Source organism: Notolabrus celidotus, chromosome 14, assembly GCF_009762535.1.
Source record: "Notolabrus celidotus isolate fNotCel1 chromosome 14, fNotCel1.pri, whole genome shotgun sequence".
NCBI classification, from domain to species: Eukaryota; Metazoa; Chordata; class Actinopteri; order Labriformes; family Labridae; genus Notolabrus; species Notolabrus celidotus.
The window spans coordinates 948,750-969,938 of NC_048285.1; the positions used below are offsets into that span (position 1 = coordinate 948,750).

The 21,189-nt window shown below is 44.2% G+C and overlaps 1 protein-coding gene across 5 annotated transcripts in view; it reads left to right on the plus strand.

Moving 5' to 3' along the window:
* myo18ab (myosin XVIIIAb) overlaps positions 1-21,189 on the plus strand; it is a 157,958-nt gene that overhangs the window by 125,314 nt on the left and 11,455 nt on the right. For 2 of the 5 annotated variants that reach the window (XM_034701121.1, XM_034701126.1), the window contains 6 exons: positions 4,582-4,698; positions 9,578-9,661; positions 11,090-11,227; positions 15,675-15,860; positions 15,951-16,090; positions 20,156-20,200. In XM_034701121.1, coding sequence (XP_034557012.1) covers positions 4,582-4,698; positions 9,578-9,661; positions 11,090-11,227; positions 15,675-15,860; positions 15,951-16,090; positions 20,156-20,200 — 710 coding nt within the window. Of the gene's footprint in view, positions 1-4,581; positions 4,699-9,577; positions 9,662-11,089; positions 11,228-15,674; positions 15,861-15,950; positions 16,091-16,283; positions 16,692-20,155; positions 20,201-21,189 lie in introns of those variants that run through there. The other 3 variants (XM_034701122.1, XM_034701125.1, XM_034701124.1) reach the window with 2 other exon arrangements.

Genomic DNA, 21,189 nt, shown 5'->3' on the forward strand with positions numbered 1-21,189 from the left:
AATTACACAGAATTCATGCAATAAGTCAATATTTGCAGTGTTGACCCTTCTTTTTCAAGACCTCTGTAATTCTCCCTGGCATGCTGTCAATCAACTTCTGGACCAAATCCTGACTGATGGCAGTCCATTCTTGCATAATCAATGCTTGGAGTTTGTCAGAATTTGTGGGTTTTTGATTGTCCACCCGCCTCTTGAGGATTGACCACAAGTTCTCAATGGGATTAAGATCTGGGGAGTTTCCTGGCCAAGGGCCCAAAATCTTAATGTTTTGTTCCCCGAGCCATTTTGTTATGACTTTTGCTTCATGGCAAGGTGCTCCATCATGCTGGAAAAGGCATTCTTCATCACCAAACTGCCCTTGGATGGTTGGGAGAAGTTGCTCTCGGAGGACGTTCTGGTACCATTCTTTATTCATGGCTGTGTTTTTAGGCAAGATTGTGAGAGAGCCCACTCCCTTGACCAAAAAGCAACCCCACACATGAATGGTCTCAGGATGCTTCACTGTTGGCAAGAGACAGGACTGATGGTAGCGCTCACCTCGTCTTCTCCAAACAAGCCTTCCTCCAGATGCCCCAAACAATCGGAAAGGGGATTCATCAGAGAAAATGACTTTACCCCAGTCCTCAGCAGTCCAGTCCCTGTACCTTCTGCAGAATATCAGTCTGTCCCTGATGTTTTTACTGGAGAGAAGTGGCTTCTTTGCTGCCCTCCTTGACACCAGGCCTTCCTCCAAAAGTCTTCGCCTCACTGTGTGTGCAGATGCACTCACACCTGCCTGCTGCCATTCCTGAGCAAGCTCTGCACTGGTGGTGGCCCGATCCCGCAGCTGTAACACCTTCAGGAGACGGTCCTGGCGCTTGCTGGACTTTCTTGGGTGCCCTGGAGCCTGTTTGGCAACAATTGAACCTCTCTCCTTGAAGTTCTTGATAATTGGATAGACGGTTGACTGAGGTGCAATCTTACTCGCTGCTATAAACTTCCCTGTTAGGACCTTTTTGAGCAATGCAATGATGGCTGCACGTGTTTCCTTGCAGGTAACCATGGCTAACAGATGAGGAACAATGGTGTCATGCACCATCTTCCTTTTAAAGTGTCCAGTCACTCAATCATGACAGATTGATCGCCAGCCTTGTCCTCATCAACACCCACACCTGTGTTAATGTGTGTGACACCTGTGTGTCATTGAAATGATGTTAGCTGGTCCTTTTGTGGCAGGGCTGAAATGCAGTGGAAATGTGTTTTTGGTGATAAAGTTCATTTTCAAGGCAAAGAGGGACTTTGTAATTAATTGCAGTTGAGCTGATCACTCCTCATAACATTCTGGAGTATATGCAAATTGCCATTATAAAAACTGAAACAGCAGACTTTGTGAAAATTAATAGTTGTGTCATTCTCAAAACTTTTGGCCATGACTGTAAATGAATCTGCTCCAGATTCAGATTCAGAGGGAGGGTTTGAGTTTGTGGAGCACACCTCAGTGAATCTCATTAGAGGGGTTGATATAAATACCTGAACAGAAATAAACTTTACAGCTTCCTTTTGATTGGTTGATTCAGGTTCGTTAAGATGCAGGAGGGTCAGCTCCTCCTCCTCTCACCTCCATCTCCCACTCGTTCCCCTTCCTTTATTAACCCACGGCCTCCCTCCATCTCTCCGAGCATCACCTCAGTCATTACAGGAACAGGAGGACTCCAGCAGCGTCCTCCTCTCAGCTGCAGCTGTGACTCACTAACCGATGGCTCTTAGCTGCTAATTGGATGTCTGATGACCGGGACCTAAAAGATGGCCGCCGGGCCGTGATCAGAGTGAGGGCTGTGGAGGAGCTAATGAGGGCTTCCCTCTTCACTGAGAGCGACTCACCTGAACGTCACAGCATGGCTCAGAGACTTCAGCCTGAGTCTACTAATATTTACTGAGAGAGGAGAACAGCTTCTTTCACAAATCTTTTTATTGATTTTGATAGTACAGTGCATGTAAGCTTGACAGTATAAAAAAAGGTAGGTACAAAGAGTGTGCACAATGACCGCATTTCAATGCAACATATTGCAACAATTTTACTGGCCTATTCACGACCATAACCCCAAGTCACACCCACCCAAAACCTCACAATACTTACATTAGGCAACAAAAACAAAAAACAACAACTAAAATAAATAAATAAATAAATAAAATTAAAAAAAATTAAAAAAAAGAAGGAGAGAAAAGGGGAGAGAAGGGAAGAGAGAGAGAGAGGGGGAGGGGGGGGGGGCAACTAAGCTTCGTCTGGATGAACAGTTGTTTTGTCTAGGTATTCGGTGAAGGGCTTCCAGGTCTTGTCTCCAGAAGGTGGGACACCAAATAGGACAGTGAGTGGGTCAGGGAGAAGGACTGTGAAACACTTTTTCCCAGTGTACCAAAAATTTGACTCCAAAATCCTTGTAGTTGTGGGCAGGACCAGAACATATGGGAGTGATTAGCAGGTGAATTCTTGCATCTGTTACAAGTGTCATCAGTGTCCGGGTAGATTTTAGCCAGTCGTGCATTTGTGTAGTGTGCTCTGAATATAACCTTACACTGCAAGAGACCGTGTCTGGCACACAGTGAAGCTGAATGGACAAGAGCGAGGCTTTGCTCCCATTGGTCATCAGGTACAGTAATGCCAAGTTCCTGCTCCCATGTCAGTTTCAGTTTGGTTGTGGGGTCGGGGTTAAGGGAGTCAATGGCGCTGTATAATAAAGAAATGGAGCGTTTCTGAGTGGGGTCAAAGGTGAGGAAGGAGTCAATTGGGGACCCAGGTGGGTGGTTGGGAAAATGAGGATACTTTGTTTTAATAAAGTGTCTGATTTGAAGGAATCGGAAGAAGTGTGGGCCGGGGAGATTTAGTCTGGTCGACAGCTCAGAGAAGTCAGTGAATACTCCTTCCATATACAGGTCTTTGATGTTGCGTAAGCCCCTGTCGTGCCATATCCGAAAAGTAGGGTCGGTAGAAGAGGGGGTAAACAAGTGGTTTTTAAAAACTGGGGCTAAGGTAGAGGGTTTGTCCAAACCAAAATGCTTACGAAACTGTAGCCACACCTTAAGAGAGTTTAATACAACTGGGTTGAGGGAGATATTCTGTAATTTAAGAGGGAGCTGTGCAGTTAGGAGGGACTGGAGGGAGAAATTTGAGGAAAGAGATTCTAAGCGGGCCCACGAGGGACAGGTCTCATCCCTGCTGTCCATCCAATACCGCAATTTGTCAATGTTGCATGCCCAATAGTATTGGATGAAATTAGGCAGTGTCAGGCCACCACACTTTTTAGGGAGTTGCAACGCAGACCTTCTGACTCGCTGCGGTTTATTAGCCCATAAAAAAGAGGATCCCATCTGATCTAACTGTCCAAAGAAGGACTTATTAATAAAAATGGGGACATGTTGAAACAAGTAAAGGAGAGAGAGGAGAACAGCTTCAAGACGTTATCATAAATACAGAACTCATGTTTTATGCTGATTTGGCGTTAAAAATAAATAGATTTTGATACTTTTATTAGATAAGCTGTTTTATAACTTCTGAATCTTTCTTAGAAATGGATTGTTTTGTTTGTAAAGCAGAGAATAAACAGACTTTTGTTGCATCTGAAGCTTTAAAATATCAGTGTTTATCCAGAACAAAACTTTTAAGACAAATGTAATATTAATATGAGTCTTTGTTTGAAATAATAATAATGTTTTAGACTGCTGAAGATGCACAAATATAAGATACACGCTTTGAATCAACATGCACATCTTGTGTTTTATGATAGATTCAGCTTCAAAGTAACATGTTTGTTCTCTTTAAAAGTTAAAAATAAAGGTTCTTTTCATAATCAGAGGCTTGTGAGACGGTTAAGTGTCTCATCTTTTCAAAGAAAACTTCACTTTGTTGAGTACTTAACTGTTGTGCAAACTTCAGATTTAAAATTTATGAGAGCACTAAAAGTAAACATGATTGACCTGAGGACTCCTTCGTCGTTTTTTGATTTTACACTAAATGTCTTTATATTCTGAACGATTCTTAGAAATTAGACTTCTTTTTTTTTCATAATCAGAAACATGAGGAACATTTCTGTCTCCTCTCTTCAGTCAGAAATATTTATTCTACTTCTCAGAAATCCAAAAGGCTTCCAGTTAACGTTTAAAAAAACTCCACAAAAACAAACAACGCTCTTAATTTCCTCGGTTTGCTGAATCTGGCTCCGGGCTGCCTTTAAAGCGTTCTTTTCATTGATTAACGTATTAGACCTTATTTTTTTACAAGAGACAAAGAGAGAAAAAAATCCATTTAACTAAAATAATAAAGAGTTAAAGTAAGGTTTGTTTCTAAAATCATCTCTGCACTCCAGAATAAAAATAACAAACCTGAGTCTGTCTGCAGCGCCGAGCCTCACGCCGTAAATAAATCAGGATATTTTGGGTTTAATACGAGAAGCAGCTGCCACCTCGTGTCTAATTCAGTCTGACGTGGTGACACACACACACACACACACACACACACACACACACACACACACACACACACACACACACACACACACACACAGCTGGCTGATCTATTTAAAAATCTCTGTGCTCTGTGTTTGTCAGCTGGAGGAGCAGCTGAGTCGTCTGCAGAGGGAGAAGAACGACCTGCAGTCCAGAATGGAGGAGGACCAGGAGGACCTGAACGAGCTGATGAAGAAACACAAAGCTGCCGTGTCACAGGTCAGAGTTCACCTCTCTGTCTGACTCTGCACAAACACACACACTCTGCACAAACACACACTCTGGACTAACAAGGACTAAACATTCGCCCTGAGTATTATACCATATATTTTCTTACAGAACTTATCAGACACACAGATCAGGTTTGGCGGGGCCTTAGTGTTTGGCTCGGCCCTACTTGTTGGGGGTCCATCGGGGCTGGGTGGGTGGCTGGTATCCCTGTCACCCTCCGTCCCCCTGCTGTCCCCTCCCCTGCGGGGGCCTGGTCCGCGGCCGCCCTCGGGGCCGGGTTTCCCGGGGGTTCCCTCGCGGTCCTCTTTGGGGGGTGGGGTGGCGCGCAGCTGGGGGGGTGTTACTACGGCAGCCATTGGGATGTCCCTCCATGCCCCCGTGGCCTGGTCTATCAGTCGCGGGGTGCGGGTGGGGGGGCGTGGCTGGGAGGAGTGGTCGGGCCGGCTGGGGCGGGTGGGATTGGCCCTGCCGCCTCCGCCCTCCCCCCACTCCGTCGCGCCGGTTGGCGGGCTCTGCTCCTGGTGCTGGGCCCCCTCGGCCCTGGTGGCTCCTTTGGCTCTGTCTTGGGGGGCTGTGGGGGCGGTGCTGTGGAGGTGTTCCTTGGGGGGGCTCCCCCCTTGCCCCCCTTTCCTCCTGCTGGGTGACCTGGGGGTCACCCTGGGTGCTCCGGTGGTACCTGTTTGCTTCCGGTCTGGGTCCTTGGCTTGTCCCCTGGCCTGGGTCTCCCGCGGCGCGTTGGGTCCTTCAGCCTGACTGCTCTCGCGGCCCGGGTGCTGGGCAGAACCGCTCGGCTGATCTGACCCAAGTGGTTTCATCTGCACCAGCGACCCAAGCTTCAGTAATGATTGTGGACACTAAGGGTTGCTTAATCATTAGGATCACTGCACAGAGTTTTTGGAGTCATGGTGAGATGGTCCCTCTCCATCTAAGTGTCTTAGGTCTCTCTCTCCTTCTCTTTCCCTGTCCCTTTGTATATCCTTATGTAATCTTTCTTTCACTTTCTCTTATTATTTTTTTTTGGCCCACCTAGGTGTTCACGCCCTCTTTTACAGAACATGATATTAGCTGTCAATAAAAGATAGGCCAGAGTTCTAAGAGGGATGGTGATGGTTGCATGCACACAGTCACAAGCACAGAAGAAAAAGGTTTTCTTTCTTTTCTTTTGCTGAAAGAATAAATTGCATGAATATTTGACAGTTTGTGACAAACATGACACAAACCAGAAATATATATGCAGACAAGAGGAAAGAAAAAAAAAAACAGAAAAAAGAACTTATCTCCAGGTTACTCAGGAATAGTTTGATCTTTAACTGGAATTACAAAAATCAATCAAACATAATCGTTCAGTGTTTGACAAGCCAACCGGTCTGCAAGGATCAACGTCAGGACAAACATGCTGCAAACTCAGAAACAAAGCACCTTCATAACCTCATGCAAAATACAAAGAAAATGCATGAGAAGGAACAAGAACGATGCCAATCCTAAAATGCAGAATCACAGAACACACGACAGCAGACGTGCTCCAGGCCTCTAGGGGTGCTCAGTTTATCACATTGACTAGAGAGAGGGCTGAAAATGAAGCAGAGTGCTTAAAATCAGACGACATAATGATGGATGGATTAGAGTTTATTATGCAGTCATAGGAAAAAAGTAATATAATAATTCTGACAGCTACTTGAAAATAATAACTTCATTTGAGTCAACCTTTGAATGAGTTCTTTGGAGAACCATTTGAAGGTTAGAGAACCCGAACATGGCCGAGAGAGTGTGAAGTGTCACGCTTCAGACTCTAAACACAGACCTCTCCTCTGTAATATTGTAATATTTATAAACCTTTTATTATTATGTATAGAAATATAACGGCAGCGCTCTGAGAGAGAATAAAAAATTGAGACTCTTAAAGCTCCATGAAACGCTGAGCCTCTCTCAGGATAAATCTTTAATCCAAATTAAATTTTGACATGAATAATTTAACGCCGTGGAGGAATAAATCATTTAACAGAAACTTTTAAATGCACTCCTGCTGTTCTAAAAGAATTAAAGGAATAAAAACTAATACAAAGAAGCACTTTGTTTATTTATCCCTGACTGCTTCAAGAGAGTAAAAGTGAGTTCATGTGGTGATACAGAAAATCCAGAAGAATCTCTAAATGTCTAAAGTGCACATTTAGATGAAGACGCCATACCATGTCCGAAAATATCCAATTTAAAATATGACATTAAACAAACAGAAGCATTAAAACATTAAATATTTTAGAATCTAAGATCACGAAGGAAAGTAAAATTAGTTAAAGAAAACATGTAAGATTTTAACATGAGGCTCTATGGGGACTGGAGGGACTGCAGGAGACACACTCTAGTGGACACTGGAGGAACTGCAGGAGACACTCTAGTGGACACTGGAGGAACTGCAGGAGACACTCTAGTGGACACTGGAGGGACTGCAGGAGACACACTCTAGTGGACACTGGAGGAACTGCAGGAGACACACTCTAGTGGACACTGGAGGGACTGCAGGAGACACACTCTAGTGGACACTGGAGGGACTGCAGGAGACACACTCTAGTGGACACTGGAGGAACTGCAGGAGACATACTCTAGTGGACACTGGAGGGACTGCAGGAGAAATGCTCTAGTGGACTCGGAAGTAACTGCAGGAGACACACTCTAGTGGACACTGGAGGAACTGCAGGAGACACTCTCTAGTGGACACTGGAGGAACTGCAGGAGACACACTCTAGTGGACACTGGAGGGACTGCAGGAGACACGCTCTAGTGGACACTGAAGTAACTGCAGGAGACACTCTCTAGTGGACACTGGAGGAACTGCAGGAGACACGCTCCAGTGGACACTGAAGTAACTGCAGGAGACACGCTCTAGTGGACACTGAAGTAACTGCAGGAGACACGCTCTAGTGGACACTGAAGTAACTGCAGGAGACACTCTAGTGGACACTGGAGGGACTGCAGGAGACACACTCTAGTGGACACTGGAGGGACTGCAGGAGAAATGCTCTAGTGGACACTGAAGTAACTGCAGGAGACACGCTCTAGTGGACACTGAAGTAACTGCAGGAGACACTCTAGTGGACACTGATGGTACTGCAGGAGACACGCTCTAGTGGACACTGGAGGGACTGCAGGAGACACGCTCTAGTGGACTCTGGAGGAACTGCAGGAGACACGCTCTAGTGGACACTGAAGTAACTGCAGGAGACACGCTCTAGTGGACACTGAAGTAACTGCAGGAGACACACTCTAGTGGACACTGATGGTACTGCAGGAGACGCGCTCTAGTGGACACTGAAGTAACTGCAGGAGACACGCTCTAGTGGACACTGAAGTAACTGCAGGAGACACACTCTAGTGGACACTGAAGTAACTGCAGGAGACATGCTCTAGTGGACTCTGGAGGGACTGCAGGAGACACGCTCTAGTGGACTCTGAAGTAACTGCAGGAGACACACTCTAGTGGACACTGATGGTACTGCAGGTCATTTCTGCATTGGTGCCATCTTTAATCGCCTGTTCTCAATCATTACTTTGAACACTTGTTGGGTTACAACCGAGCCGCAACCTCCGTACTAAAAATATGAGTCCAGTGTGGAAGTGTTAAAAGCTGCAGTTCATCAAGGATCCACTTGAGGCTGGCTTTGGAAGTACAGGAAGTCACATACACATGAATGGGAAAAAGCTGATCTTTACAGCATTAATAAACATGTTTACAGCCTGGTACAAAAGATGAGTGTAGTCTGAATAGCTCATTTCTCGATGTCCTCTCACTGTGAGGGGGGTACATTTTTTTCTAACGCAGCAATTTAGAAGATATTGAGATTACAAGTCTTCCAATGAGAGGCACAGCTGCCTGCAGGAACACTGTAGCTGTTGGCTAGGAGGCTCAAACTCCGCCTCTTTGCGTCACACTGGCTCCACAGAAGCAATATGGCTGCCTCAAAACAGCTCTTCAGAAACAGATGGGTGACGTCACGGATACTACGTCCATATTTTATACAGTCTATGGTTAAAACGATGAAAAACTCTCTGCAGGGATTCTCCTCCAGAAGAGGAGCATTATTGAGCATTACCTCTGAAACAATCCCGTCCTTGATCCCACTGAATGACCCTCATCCAGCAGATGAATGACTTTGACTTTCTGTTGTGTGATTTTGAATAAACAGCTGAATCTACCTTCAGATATCTGCAGTCTGAGCCCGTCTGGCCTTGTTCTACCTCCGTATCATTTCAAAAAGCAATCTCAGGCTCATTTTTTAAAAGTAAAAATCCAGGATCAAGCTTTACATAGCGTTGTTTTAACACCATCCATCCTCGCCAATTGAGTCGCTTTAGAGAAGCGGGGGTATTTGTGGAGCTGGGAGCATTAGTATTAATGTAGCTGTACAGGCAGATGAGCAGCGAGTGGAAATGAAAGTGGAGCGAAAGCGTTTTCCTTTCCACCGCTGATGGAATGATGAGTGATCTGCCTCCACCGGCTCCAAATGAATCCATCCTTCACTTCTAAATTGAAGCGGCTGAATTCCCGGTGGGACTCGGTGCAGCAGCAGAGTGCTTCATCTGCTGCGAAAAAACCCCCCCCACTCGTCTCAAACGTTTCACACAGGTCACATTGAAATGAGATTTATTGATGTGCTCTCGCTGTGCCAAAAAAATCTCTCCGGCAAATTTATTTGTGGAGGTAATTTCGCTGTGATGTCATCATGTTTCACTTGTTTTTTATCGTTTTGCATCTAATGGATTGAGATTTATCTCTGCAGGCTTTTACAGCTCAGGTGTTTGCTGCCTGTGTGTTTTATAAAGAAGGACTTACTCTGAAAATGACTTTCATGTTTTTGTTTCTTTGTGGTTTCAGTCGGCACAGAACCTGGCTCAGATCAGCGACCTGCAGGCCCAGCTGGAGGACGCCCTCAAAGAGAAGCAGGAGGTCCAGGAGAGGGTAAGCACTGGACTTTCCTCTTAACAGTGTTTTATTTTATAAAGTTTTAAAATGAGCAGAATGAAACGAGCTGGAGGTCAAACATACTTTGGTTTTAAATGTTTGTGTCAGTGTGAACGTCTCATGGGACTTTGCAGATAAGTGAAGGTTGTATAAAACACTGCTTTCACTCTTCTGGATTTTCCACTCAGTATCATATTTCACAGCATCCTGGTGTGAACTCACTGCAGAGTGAAATTACAGGTTGCACATTTTTGTGTAATCATGCAGGCCTATCATAAAGTCATTTTTAGAACCAGGATTATGAGAGTATGTTAGCATTCATCCTTTCTTTCTTTTTTACTCTGCAGGAAAATATTCCAACTCCAGCTTCTTATTTGTCACAATAAGTCTTTTTTGACTGACATAAAGATCTTAAAAGGTTTCCTGAAGACGTTAAGAAACTAAGTGCTCGTGTCCCTAAAGAGCACGGATCAGAAATGGTTGCCCTTGTGACCGTTTTGCTTTAATAAACCAGCTGCAGAAGTTTGTGGAGTTTGCTCTGCTGCAGCGTCCGGTGCAGACTCCAGTCCACATTAGCATTTCTTTGCAGCTCTGCCTCAGCTCATTTGCTCTGCCTTCGCAGCGCTCTCTTGACAAATACAACCCTTGATGTAATTGATGTGTCATTCAAGCAGGATTCGCTCCTGCAATATGTGACACAGATGGCCGACTTGGTTTCCCGACTCAGCCGAGCAATAACGCTGAACATGCTTGTGCTGTCATCCCGGTAATGAGTGCTGCTGCATGAATCTGTTCCTCCATCAGAAACAGCTGTACCTGACAAATTACACCTGCCAGGGAGGGGGAGGGGGAGGGGGAGGGGGAGGGGCTACACTCACACCACCCCCGTCCTGAATGAGAGGTTTGATGTTTGACCGTGTCTCAGGACCAAGAGAGAGTGAACATGCTGACACTCCTTTAAAGTTAGAAAACCTCTTTCCTGTTTACACGCAGGTGCAACACTTTTTATTTATTGGACCATCATTGCTGCCTCACTGTGATCCTCGTTATTCAAAGAAAGATGACTTATGAGAAGAGCGTGAGAGGGGCACCAGGTTTGCTCGAGTCAAAGAGTCGAGTCCTGGTCTAAGAGCCCTGGACTGGATCTCACTCTTGGTCCTTGTCTGCCATCCTCAACCTCTCTCTTCCCACATTTCCTGTAACCATTCCACGACCAAAACAAAGCAGGAGACCAGCAATATTATCTAATCTTTATCTTAAATGTCAGATGTAGTTTCTGCTGTATAGATTTGGGTGTCGTCTGCATAGCGATGAATAAAGATACGTCTCGTTGAGCTCTCAGGACTCTGAACACATAAAGATGAAGCAGTAGTTGGAACCGACGAGCGCCTCTCACAGTGATGTAAATCTGTGTTTCTCCTGCAGTTGCAAGCTCTCCAGAGCCAGCTGGAGTTCCAGGAGCAGTCCATGGTGGAGAAATCCCTGGTGAGCCGGCAGGAGGCCAAAAACCGAGAGCTGGAGACCAAGCTGGAGTTTGAGAAGACCCAGGTCAAACGCCTGGAGGTGAGCGCCTCAGAATCACAGAGATTAAGCTTCCTGCTGAGGTCAAAGGTCAAATACAGAAACAGGAAAGGGTCAGGATGAATTGAACGAATATGAACGTATACTGCAGCTCCGTATGTTTCACAGTTGTATAAAAGCATCCCTTCTTTGCTTCCTCTTCCAGCTCCGGCTCCTCTCACTCGACAGCACTATTTGTTATTCTGTCATTTTCAAAATTACTTTCAGATTTTGCCGGAGACAAAAAGCAGCAGTGAAGGATAAAGGTTACCATCTGCACGCTCCCAGGGAGAAATTGAAATCCTCTCTCGCCCACAGATAAAATGACCCTGCACTCCATTTTTTGCAGGTTCAGTTCAGTAATTACTCGCTGTGCAATGCGCTCCCCGCCAGGCAGACTCCTTCTGCTCCTTGCCCTCCCGAGTCAAAATAGATTTCATTATTTATTTTAAAGATAGCGGGACTCAGAGCCTGTTGTGAAATGTGCAGAGTTTGGAAAACATACACAAAGCTCGGACTGATTCTGCCTCTCGGTCGGGTTCTTACGGCTCCTCGGCAGCGTTAAAAAGTGCACTGAGTGAATATTTCAGGTTGCCTGAGTAGCATAACTCATCAAAGCTGGAGGTAGCAGAGCTCAATCAATACAGATATGAGGAGGCACAGAACAACACCCACTCGCTGTGTGAAATATGGACAGAGCCGGTGGCTGATGCAGGAGCTCGCTCGCTGAGAAAATGAGCTGCTGGCGTTCACGGCTTTAAAGCTCTCACTCAGGAGTTACCTGTTAAAACACAAAACGTACGTGAAGAATCCAGCCGCTCTGCCTGCCTGCATTATTGATACAGAGAGCTCATCAATACTTAACACTCATTCTGACTGAGAGAAGTTTACTCGGTTTCTGATTTCACACTTTCTGGAATTTTACTTTGTTCTGCAGATTTCTGATGAAGATGTTTCAGACATTTCTTTTTCTAATTGTTTTAAATAAATTCTCAGACAGACGAGGAGACGAATAGAGAGGGACCGTATCCTAAACTGGACTTAAAACACCTCAGAAAACATTCAGAAAGAAGGAGGAAATCCTGCAGCTTGCTCTCACTCTCAGTGTCTGTGTGTGAAATCTGTTTCACTGCTTTGGTCCAGAGTTAAAGGTGACATATCATGCAAAATTGACTTTCTAATGGTTCTTTACCTGAAATATGTTTCCCTGGCATGTCTACAAACCCCCCCGAGAATGAAAAGAATCCATTCTGCCCCTGTTCTGATTTCTCCACCTTTCTGTAAATGTGTGTGAAACCAGCCGTTGTTACGTAACAACAATATCCGGTCTGTCACGGAGTCAGAGCTCGGAGCTTGTTCAGCCCATAGACTGTATAAAATAATACTGAATCCCTCCCCCGTTTTTCATTACCTGCACAAATGTGTGCTAACAAGGAGCTTAGGAGGGAGGCATGCTAGTTGTAGGCTGTCTTAATAAACACAAAGGTCGGTTTTACTCCCCACGTCTGCAGATTTGAAGATCTAGTGGATGATTTTTATTTATCATGGATAAGTGCTAGCGCTAGTTAGCATAGCCACATAGCTACATGTTCGTAGCTGTGTACCAAGACACACGTCTACATACTGATAAATAAAACAACAAGAAACACTAAATCTGTGACCAATCGTTCAGAAAGGTCCTGCTACAGGCGCCTCTCCGTCAGGATCAGATTCAGAGGGTTGAAGTAACGCGATCTCTGAGCAGCCGTGTATATTCAGCCAACATGTAAACATAAGATCAACGTGCTGGACAGCCGAGGCACATCCACTTCCTGAGGGGGCGTGGTCAGAGAGAAAACAGAGTGTTCTGAGGAGGACTGAAGAAGAGGGTTTTTCAGGCAGACCACAATCTGATTTCTGAGCATAAACTTTAAAGACATGTTTTGGGGACCTCTTAGACCAATATATGTTGATGAAAAAAGCGTGATATGTCACCTTTAACCCTTTAGGATCCAAGTGTAGATAAAATCCTTTAGTGTTCCTCTTTTATTTGTTTTATTTATTTATATGTCATGTAAAAGGACCATGCATATTAATTAACAGTGTTGTAAATATGCCAGAATTAGCCTAAAGGCTCGTTTACATCTGTAGTCCCTTGCCAGACATTAAAAAGGCTCCTCCCTAAAAAGATCAAGATGAAACAAAAAAAACCGGATTGCAGTATTTAAAGAGTTTTTTCAACTCTTTTTAGTTTGTGTGAGTTTTAAATGAAATAGTTTCATGATGCTACCTACAGGAAGCATATATGAAGAGGAAAGGATTGGTCCGAGCTCTGATCCTTGTGGAGCTCCATGAGACAGATCGCTTCTGACATTTCAAACTGCTTTGTACAGTTCATAGACGATCTGTTGGTTGATGTCTTTATTGTCTTTTACTAAAGCGATGCAAACGAATAAAGCTCTCATTTTTCCAGAAAATATCTCAAAAAGACAGAAACAGATCAGAGTAACGGTTGGTACAGTAGGGGGGCGCTGTGGGCCTGGTGGTTAAGTAACACGCTGTGACCAACCTGCAGCCTCTTTCCTGCATCTCATTCCGCTCCATCCACAGTTCTGTCGTCTCTAAACAAAGGCATAAACCCCCACATATATATAACTTTAAAAAGAATAATACAAGGGTGCCATTGGCCTAGCGGTCTAAGCGTTCGCCCCATGTATAGAGGCTATAGTCCTCATAGCAGCAGTTGCAGGATCGACTCTTGACCTTGACTATTTGCTGCATGTCTTCACCCGCTCTCTACTCCTCGTACTTCTTGTCTCTCTTCAGCTGTCTGATCCATTAAAGGCACAAAAGCTCTAAGATATAACTTTTAAAGGTGACATATCACGCTTTTTTCATCAATATATATTGGTCTAAGAGGTCCCCAAAACATGTCTTTAAAGTTTATGCTCAAAAAAACACTTTGAAATCAGATTTTGGTCTGCCTGAAAATCCCTCTTCTTCAGTCCTCCTCAGAACACTCTGTTTTCTCTCTGACCACGCCCCCTCAGGAAGTGGATGTGGCCTCTGCTCTCCAGCACGTTGATCTAATGTTTACATGTTGGCTGAATATACACGGCTGCTCAGAGATCACGTAACTTCAACCCTCTGAATGTGATCCAGAATCTGATCCTGACGGAGAGGCGCCTGCAGCAGGACCTTTCTGAACCATTGGTCACAGATTTAGTGTTTCTTGTTGTTTTATTTATCAGTATGTCGACGTGTGTCTTGGTACACAGCTACAGCTATGAACATGTAGCTATGCTAATTAGCGCTAGCACTTATCCATGAAAAATAAAAATCATCCACTAGATCTTCAAATCTGCAGACTTGGGGAGTAACACCGACCTCTACCAGAAAGGCAGCAGGACCTTTCTGAAGGATTGGTCACAGATTTAGTGTTTCTTGTTGTTTTATTTGTCAGTATGTAGACGTGTGTCTTGGTACACAGCTGCAGCTACGACATGTAGCTATGTAGCTATGCTAACTAGCGCTAGCACTTATCCATGATAAATAAAAATCCTCCACTAGATCTTCAAATCTGCAGACGTGGGGAGTAAAACCGACCTTTGTGTTTATTAAGACAGCCTACAACTAGCATGCCTCCCTCCTAAGCTCCTTGTTAGCACACATGTGTGCAGGTAATGAAAAACAGAGGAGGGGTTGAGTTGTATTTTATACAGTCTATGGACTGAACAAGCTCCGAGCTCTGACTTCAGTTACAGACCGGATATTGTTGTTACGTAACAAAAACACTGAAGTCTGAAACGGCTGGTTTCACACACATTTACAGAAAGGTGGAGAAATCAGAACAGGGGCAGAATGGATTCTTTTCATTTTCGGGGGGTTTGTAGACATGCCAGGGAAACATATTTCAGGTAGAGAACCATTAAAAAGTCAATTTTGCATGATATGTCACCTTTAAAGTAAGAAAAGAATAGTACAACTGTTAATGATCTCCAGAACGTGTTGAAATCTCTAAGTTTGAACCTGCTCGAAGGCGGATCAGATGATTTCTGAGACGTGGATGAAAATGTTAGAATCTGCAGGTGCCCTCATTGTTTCTAGAGAGTAACATGGAGAATGGAGGTGAAGAGAAATGTAGAGTCAACATGTTGTTTTAGTTTTAGAAAGAGGAAACATGCTGCAACGTCTTATAAGATTTGCAGAGATGTGACCGTGAATATGAAGACTGTTACTGTGGTCGAAGCAAGAGATGGGAAAGGGATGTTAAAGATGATGGAGCTGCATCTTCCTGATATTTAAACAGTGCAATGCAGCATGACAAAGCTTCTGATGCAATGAGTTTGGACAAAGTTTCCATGACAGTGAAAGCGTCCAGGTTTCAGTCAGTAGTAGTGCTTACAGTCAGAGAGAAGAAGAGCTTCGTTTCTTCACACCTCAAAGCTAACATGGGGTCGTTTCTCTGCAGAGCCTCGTTGCTCGTCTGAAGGAGAACTTGGAGAAGCTGACGGAGGAGCGAGATCAGCGCAGCAGCAGCGAGAACCGAGAGAAGGAGCAGAACAAACGTCTGCAGAGACAAATCCGAGACATCAAGGAAGAGACGAGCGAGCTGTCCAAGAAGGAGGGCGAGGCCAGCCGCAAGAAGCACGAGCTGGTGAGGACGGGACTGATCCCTGATCGATGTGTGATCGATGAAGCTGTCAGGTAAACGTCTCACTCACCTGACTCTCGTCTTCTTCAACAGGAAATGGACATCGAGAGTTTGGAGGCTGCAAACCAGAGCCTGCAAGCAGACCTCAAACTGGCCTTTAAGAGGATCGGAGACCTGCAGGCGGCCATCGAGGACGAGATGGAGAGCGACGACAATGAAGACCTCATCAACAGGTACAATGAAGTCTCTTAAAGTCTCAGAGGATAAAGTTTTACATCATGTGACTCGACTCAGGATCTCTCAACATGTCAGCCCCTCCTCTCTAAACCTCCTCCTGCCCGACGCTCCTCTGAGGTGACACAGATCCACGTGTCGTCTCCTCCTCGCTGGATCTTCTTTCCACAAGTTGTTTGTTTTCCTCCCCAGACGGAGACGAGGAGATCAATATCAGTCCTGTGCAGAACAGAGCTGTGATGAGAAACAGCCGGGCACACAGAGTTCCTGCAGTCTGGTCTCCTCAGTCAGGGTTCCATTGTGTCTGCGCAGAGACCAAAATAACAACAACAACAAAAACAACATGTTCTCACCAATCTTATCAGGCGACTGTAGAGAGGCAGAGGAGCTGATAGAAACATGTTGACGCAGAGAGAAAGTTCTGCTGCCGCGGCTCAATCTCCAGATCACGACTTGTTATTTTCACTTTCTGTGTTAGGATGAAAAAGGAGACGCTGAGAGCTTCAGAGGAGCTGAACTCCAGACTGAACCAGGCTCAATGTTCTCTCTGCTTCCAGTCTTTATGATAAGCTAAGCTAATTAAAATCCAGTGTAACGTCATGTTTGTTGGTTTAGCAGGAAGAAGCGGTCAGCGTCCGTCCTCTGAAGAATAACACAACTTTTAAAAAGGGACTTTTTAATCAGTCTTCATTATTTCTGCAGAAGTCGAGTTTCATGAGGAAACTTTCAGATAACATTAATTAAAACTCTTCTATCAAAGTTTATCAGATGGAGTTTACGGTGCCGACATGCATGATGTGCTTTCACCCTGCAGCGGCCTCGCCACAAACTTTCAGTTTCAGTCATTTTTACTAAACTTTTTCATTTTCATCCAAAACTTTTTTTTTTTTTTTCTTCAAAGATCTGTTAATTTGAATTTTTACACATTACATATGAAAGATCAATGTAAACAATTAAAGTAAGTGATGTTTTTATATCAGAAACACGATGAGTGAGTGAACGAAAAAGCAACCAATAATAATAAATAGGGGTGACCCCAAATAGTGGAATATTGGACGATTCGTTCTAATGAGTCTTAGTCGACTGCCAATCTCTTAGTGGAATATTTGCATATGAAACGTGGATCATTCCATTCAAACCATGGGGGTGCTCAATGTCTAATTTTACATTATTTTCCTGTTTCCCTTAAAAATAGTGTCTCATATATCCTTTTTTGATATAAATATAGACTTATTTAATGTAATTCTGAGAACAGCTCTTGAAGTGTTAAATCTCCTTAAAGTGGTAATTAAATCTCCCCTGGTAATTAAAGGTGGACTCTCCCATTTAGCGGGACCTGTGGAGCAGACGTACCTCAGCTGGTCTTTAAATCTTTCTACGTTCATAGCAGCTCAAAATGTCAGGAAATAAAACTTCAGATGATCCTAAAAACTAGTGATGAAGATGAGGAGCAGCTTCATGAAGAGGGCTGTGAGATCAAGGATTACCGGACCACACAAAAACTGTACGGGGCCAAAAGAACGAGGAGGGATACCCAAAGCTGTCTGAAGCCTCAAAAACAATCCACAGCATCCCATCCACCTCCACACCATCAGAGAGGATATTCTCAAAGACAGGATTTACAGTCAACAAAGCAAGGAGCGCACTTCTGCCCGTACACACGATGGTTTTCCTCACGTACAGTTTGAAAAGACTCAAGCGGACAAAGACGTGATGAAAGACTGTTTTAAAAGGTTCTGTTCAGAGATTTAAAAACCCTTTAGCTGGTTCAGGTTTGATTTTGAACATTATACAAATGTTTAGTCTTAAGTTGGACAAACTACCCTCCACAGTGCTGCTCTCCTCTGTGTGAACACTGTTTAAATATCTCCTGATTCCTTATTCTATAGTGGAGCGTTGTTCCATGTTTAACAGATGGTGGCCTTATTTGAGTTTTCTCTCCTTCATCACCTCGTTGTTTCAATATAGATTTAAAAAATCTAAGTTTTATACTTATAATATTCTGTTGTCCCTTTTACTTTAAGCTATGAGTCTCTTAATTGTAAAGGGTTATGTGTAATATTGTCATGCGGTCACCATCATGCAGACTTTGGGTCAATAAGAAAAAACAACAAACATTCCACTATTCATCCACTACGGGCAAAATCTGATGAATCAGATTCCACTAAGCAAATCCTTAGTCGGGCTCACCCCTAATAATAAATGTTAATCATTTAAAATAAAAGATAAATAAAGAAAAAGGAAAATAAATAACAGTGAAACTACAGTAAGAGAAATAGGTTAATATTCAAAAGATAAATAAGTGGAAAAAGAAAAGCAATAAGAATAACAATCAATTACAAAAAAAAGAAAAGATATATATATATATATATTAAAAAATATATAAATAAATAAATAACACAAAATGTAATATTAAGAGAGAAGAAACTAGAACTAATTAGGTTGATTTTCAATATTCTAAACACATGTTATTGCAACATGTTTATGTTCAGGCATGTTCTCAGAGTGAAGAGGATCCTAAAGCTCCTTAAAGAGAACACTCCTGATGTTTCTCCAACTCGTCTAAAGCAGTGATTTTCAACCACTGTACCGTGGCACACTAGTGTGCCGTGACAGATCGTCAGGTGTGCCGTGGGACATTATCAAATTTCACTTGATTATTCCAAAAAAGTATTATTCATATACAGCACATAATTTGCCATGTAGTGCGTCTCTACCTGCAGTGTAGTGACTGGCGGAGTAATTCAGTCCTCGTCCATGTACTGACCTGTGCTCCCCACCCACTGGGTGGCAATAAAGTGCATTAATGACCTTGTTAATTTAAGACAATAGAATTAATGATGCGCGCAAGATGTGTATGTGACAAGACGTAGGCGTACAACAGCGATGGATAAATATTCAAAAAGGAAAAATGAAAACTCCAAACAGGGCCCTGGACAAAATTCTAAACTGGATGAAGAGCGTAATATGGGTGGTTGAAAAGGCAACTTTTATGAGAAAAACTACATCGGTGTCTGCGAGAGCTCTCAAAGTTAGCTACTTAGTATCTGAAATCGTAGCCAAATCAAAAAAGCCACACACTGTGGCAGAGACATTAATATTACCTGCAAAAGCTATTGTAAATTAGATGCTTCGCCCTGACACAGTTAAAGAAGTAGCCAAAGTCCCCCTCTCAGATAAATAGATTCATATATTGAGAGACTAAATGTGTCATTTTGTAACACTTTTGGTTGGTGGTGTGACTCAGGATTTTTTTAATGTATGAAATGTGCCTTGGCTTAAAAAAGGTTGAAAAACACTGGTCTAAAGGACAGAAAACTCAGGAAACAGTCCAAACTGAGTTCAGCTTATTCATTAAGCTAATCTCAGGATCACAGAGTCTGCAGGTCAACAAAGCCTCATTCTGCAGACTCTAGCTCCAGCAGCCTTCAGTCTCACCTGCTCATCAATCATCCATCAGGTTCATCTGTAAGTGACGTCTTTTTAACCATCCAATCAAACCTTCAGCACTTATCATAATAATATGAAAGCTGCGTCTCTGTTGCGCCCCCTACAGGCCGCAGTTGTATTATCTTTAACGTCCCGCAGATATCATGTCGAGGTTGAGACAGTAACGGCGGAGTGAACAGTTCCCTGACTCACCGTCTTCATCACACCCGGTGAAACCTCGTGTGTTTCCTGTAAAGAGACGCTCGCTCTCTGAGAGGCCCGCTGAGCGTCACTAATTCCTCCCTGAATGACTTCCTCTCCCCTCAGCAGCAGCAAACAGTGAGTCACTGACCCTCTCTGTGTCGAGGCCTCTCCTCCTCTCTGTATGCACGGCACAGGATCAGGCCGAGGCGGCGTGCTGACTCAGAGTCCCTGCAAACATGATGTGTACAGTGCGCTCAGCTCGCCAACGGAGGAACACAGAACTGGGTCATCTCGGCGTCTTCATGACCTCCATTGTTACTCCGATATTTCAGAGCATCATTCATGTTTTATGCATCATTTTGTCTCTTTTTCATCTTTCTGTTTCTGTTTCTTTCCCTCCTCCTCTTCATCTCCATCTTCATCACGATCAGTTTGCAGGACATGGTGACAAAGTATCAGAAAAGACAGAACCGAACGTGAGGACCTGTTGGTTTCTTTGTGCGTGTGTGCAGCTCTGGAGATGATGCAGAATCCTTCAGTCTTTAGACGAGTAGTGGAGGGGGACCCTGCAGATCCGGTCTCAGGTTTAGTCTCGGTCCAGTTACTGCAGAGAAGAGACGCTTTAAAGGAGAAATCCCTTCTGACAGAGGAAATAGAAAAGATATCTGAGAGTAAATTCTTGTTTTTCTGTAATTCCTGAGACGGTTTCGTTCTATTTTAAGACTCCAGATTTCAGTGTCAGGCCCTCAGACTCAGAGAGGCTCCAGATCCAAACATGTTCAACGATTCAAACCGAGGAACGTGAAGTCTGAGGGAGGGATTCCTTTAATGTGTGAAGGCTCAGGGAGGATGCATCGTCTCCAGTGCTCAGAGTTTCCCTCATAGCTTCAGTTGACTCTCCGCTGCATGCCGTCACATGCTGAGGTGCATGAATGTTCCTGACAGTGTGTTCCTGCAGCATGAAACAGCCTCTTCACGACGCTCCTGTTTGCTTAAACACTTTAACAGCTTTGGATTTAAAGGTACAAACACTGTAATCTGTGTGGAGTCAGGTCTTCCTCTCGAGCAGCCTCGGGGGGACTATCGCATCGTTTACGCCGTCGTGTCGGTCCGGGGGCGACATGTCAGACTCGCTGCGTGGTGTTGGAGCAGACGGGTCGGCCTCTTGCTCCTCGGGTGCTCTGAATATTTTATCCTCCTGCTCCAGGGCGAGACATGACCGCGGCTCGGCGGTCTGTGACTTCCCCCTGACAACAGAAGAAGAGAGGGTGTGTTCCTCATCAATCTTTGACTCTCGGTCCCTGAATAATGCAGGATTCTCAAATGTCTTACAAAAAGAGATCTTGCTCACAAGACAAGGAGCTCAGACACACATTTAACCTCCGGCTGGTCTCAGAGTCCTGGTCAACGTTTGGTCTCTGACGCTGTGCAGGGCTTTAATCTGGTTTTAATCTGAGCTAGAAGT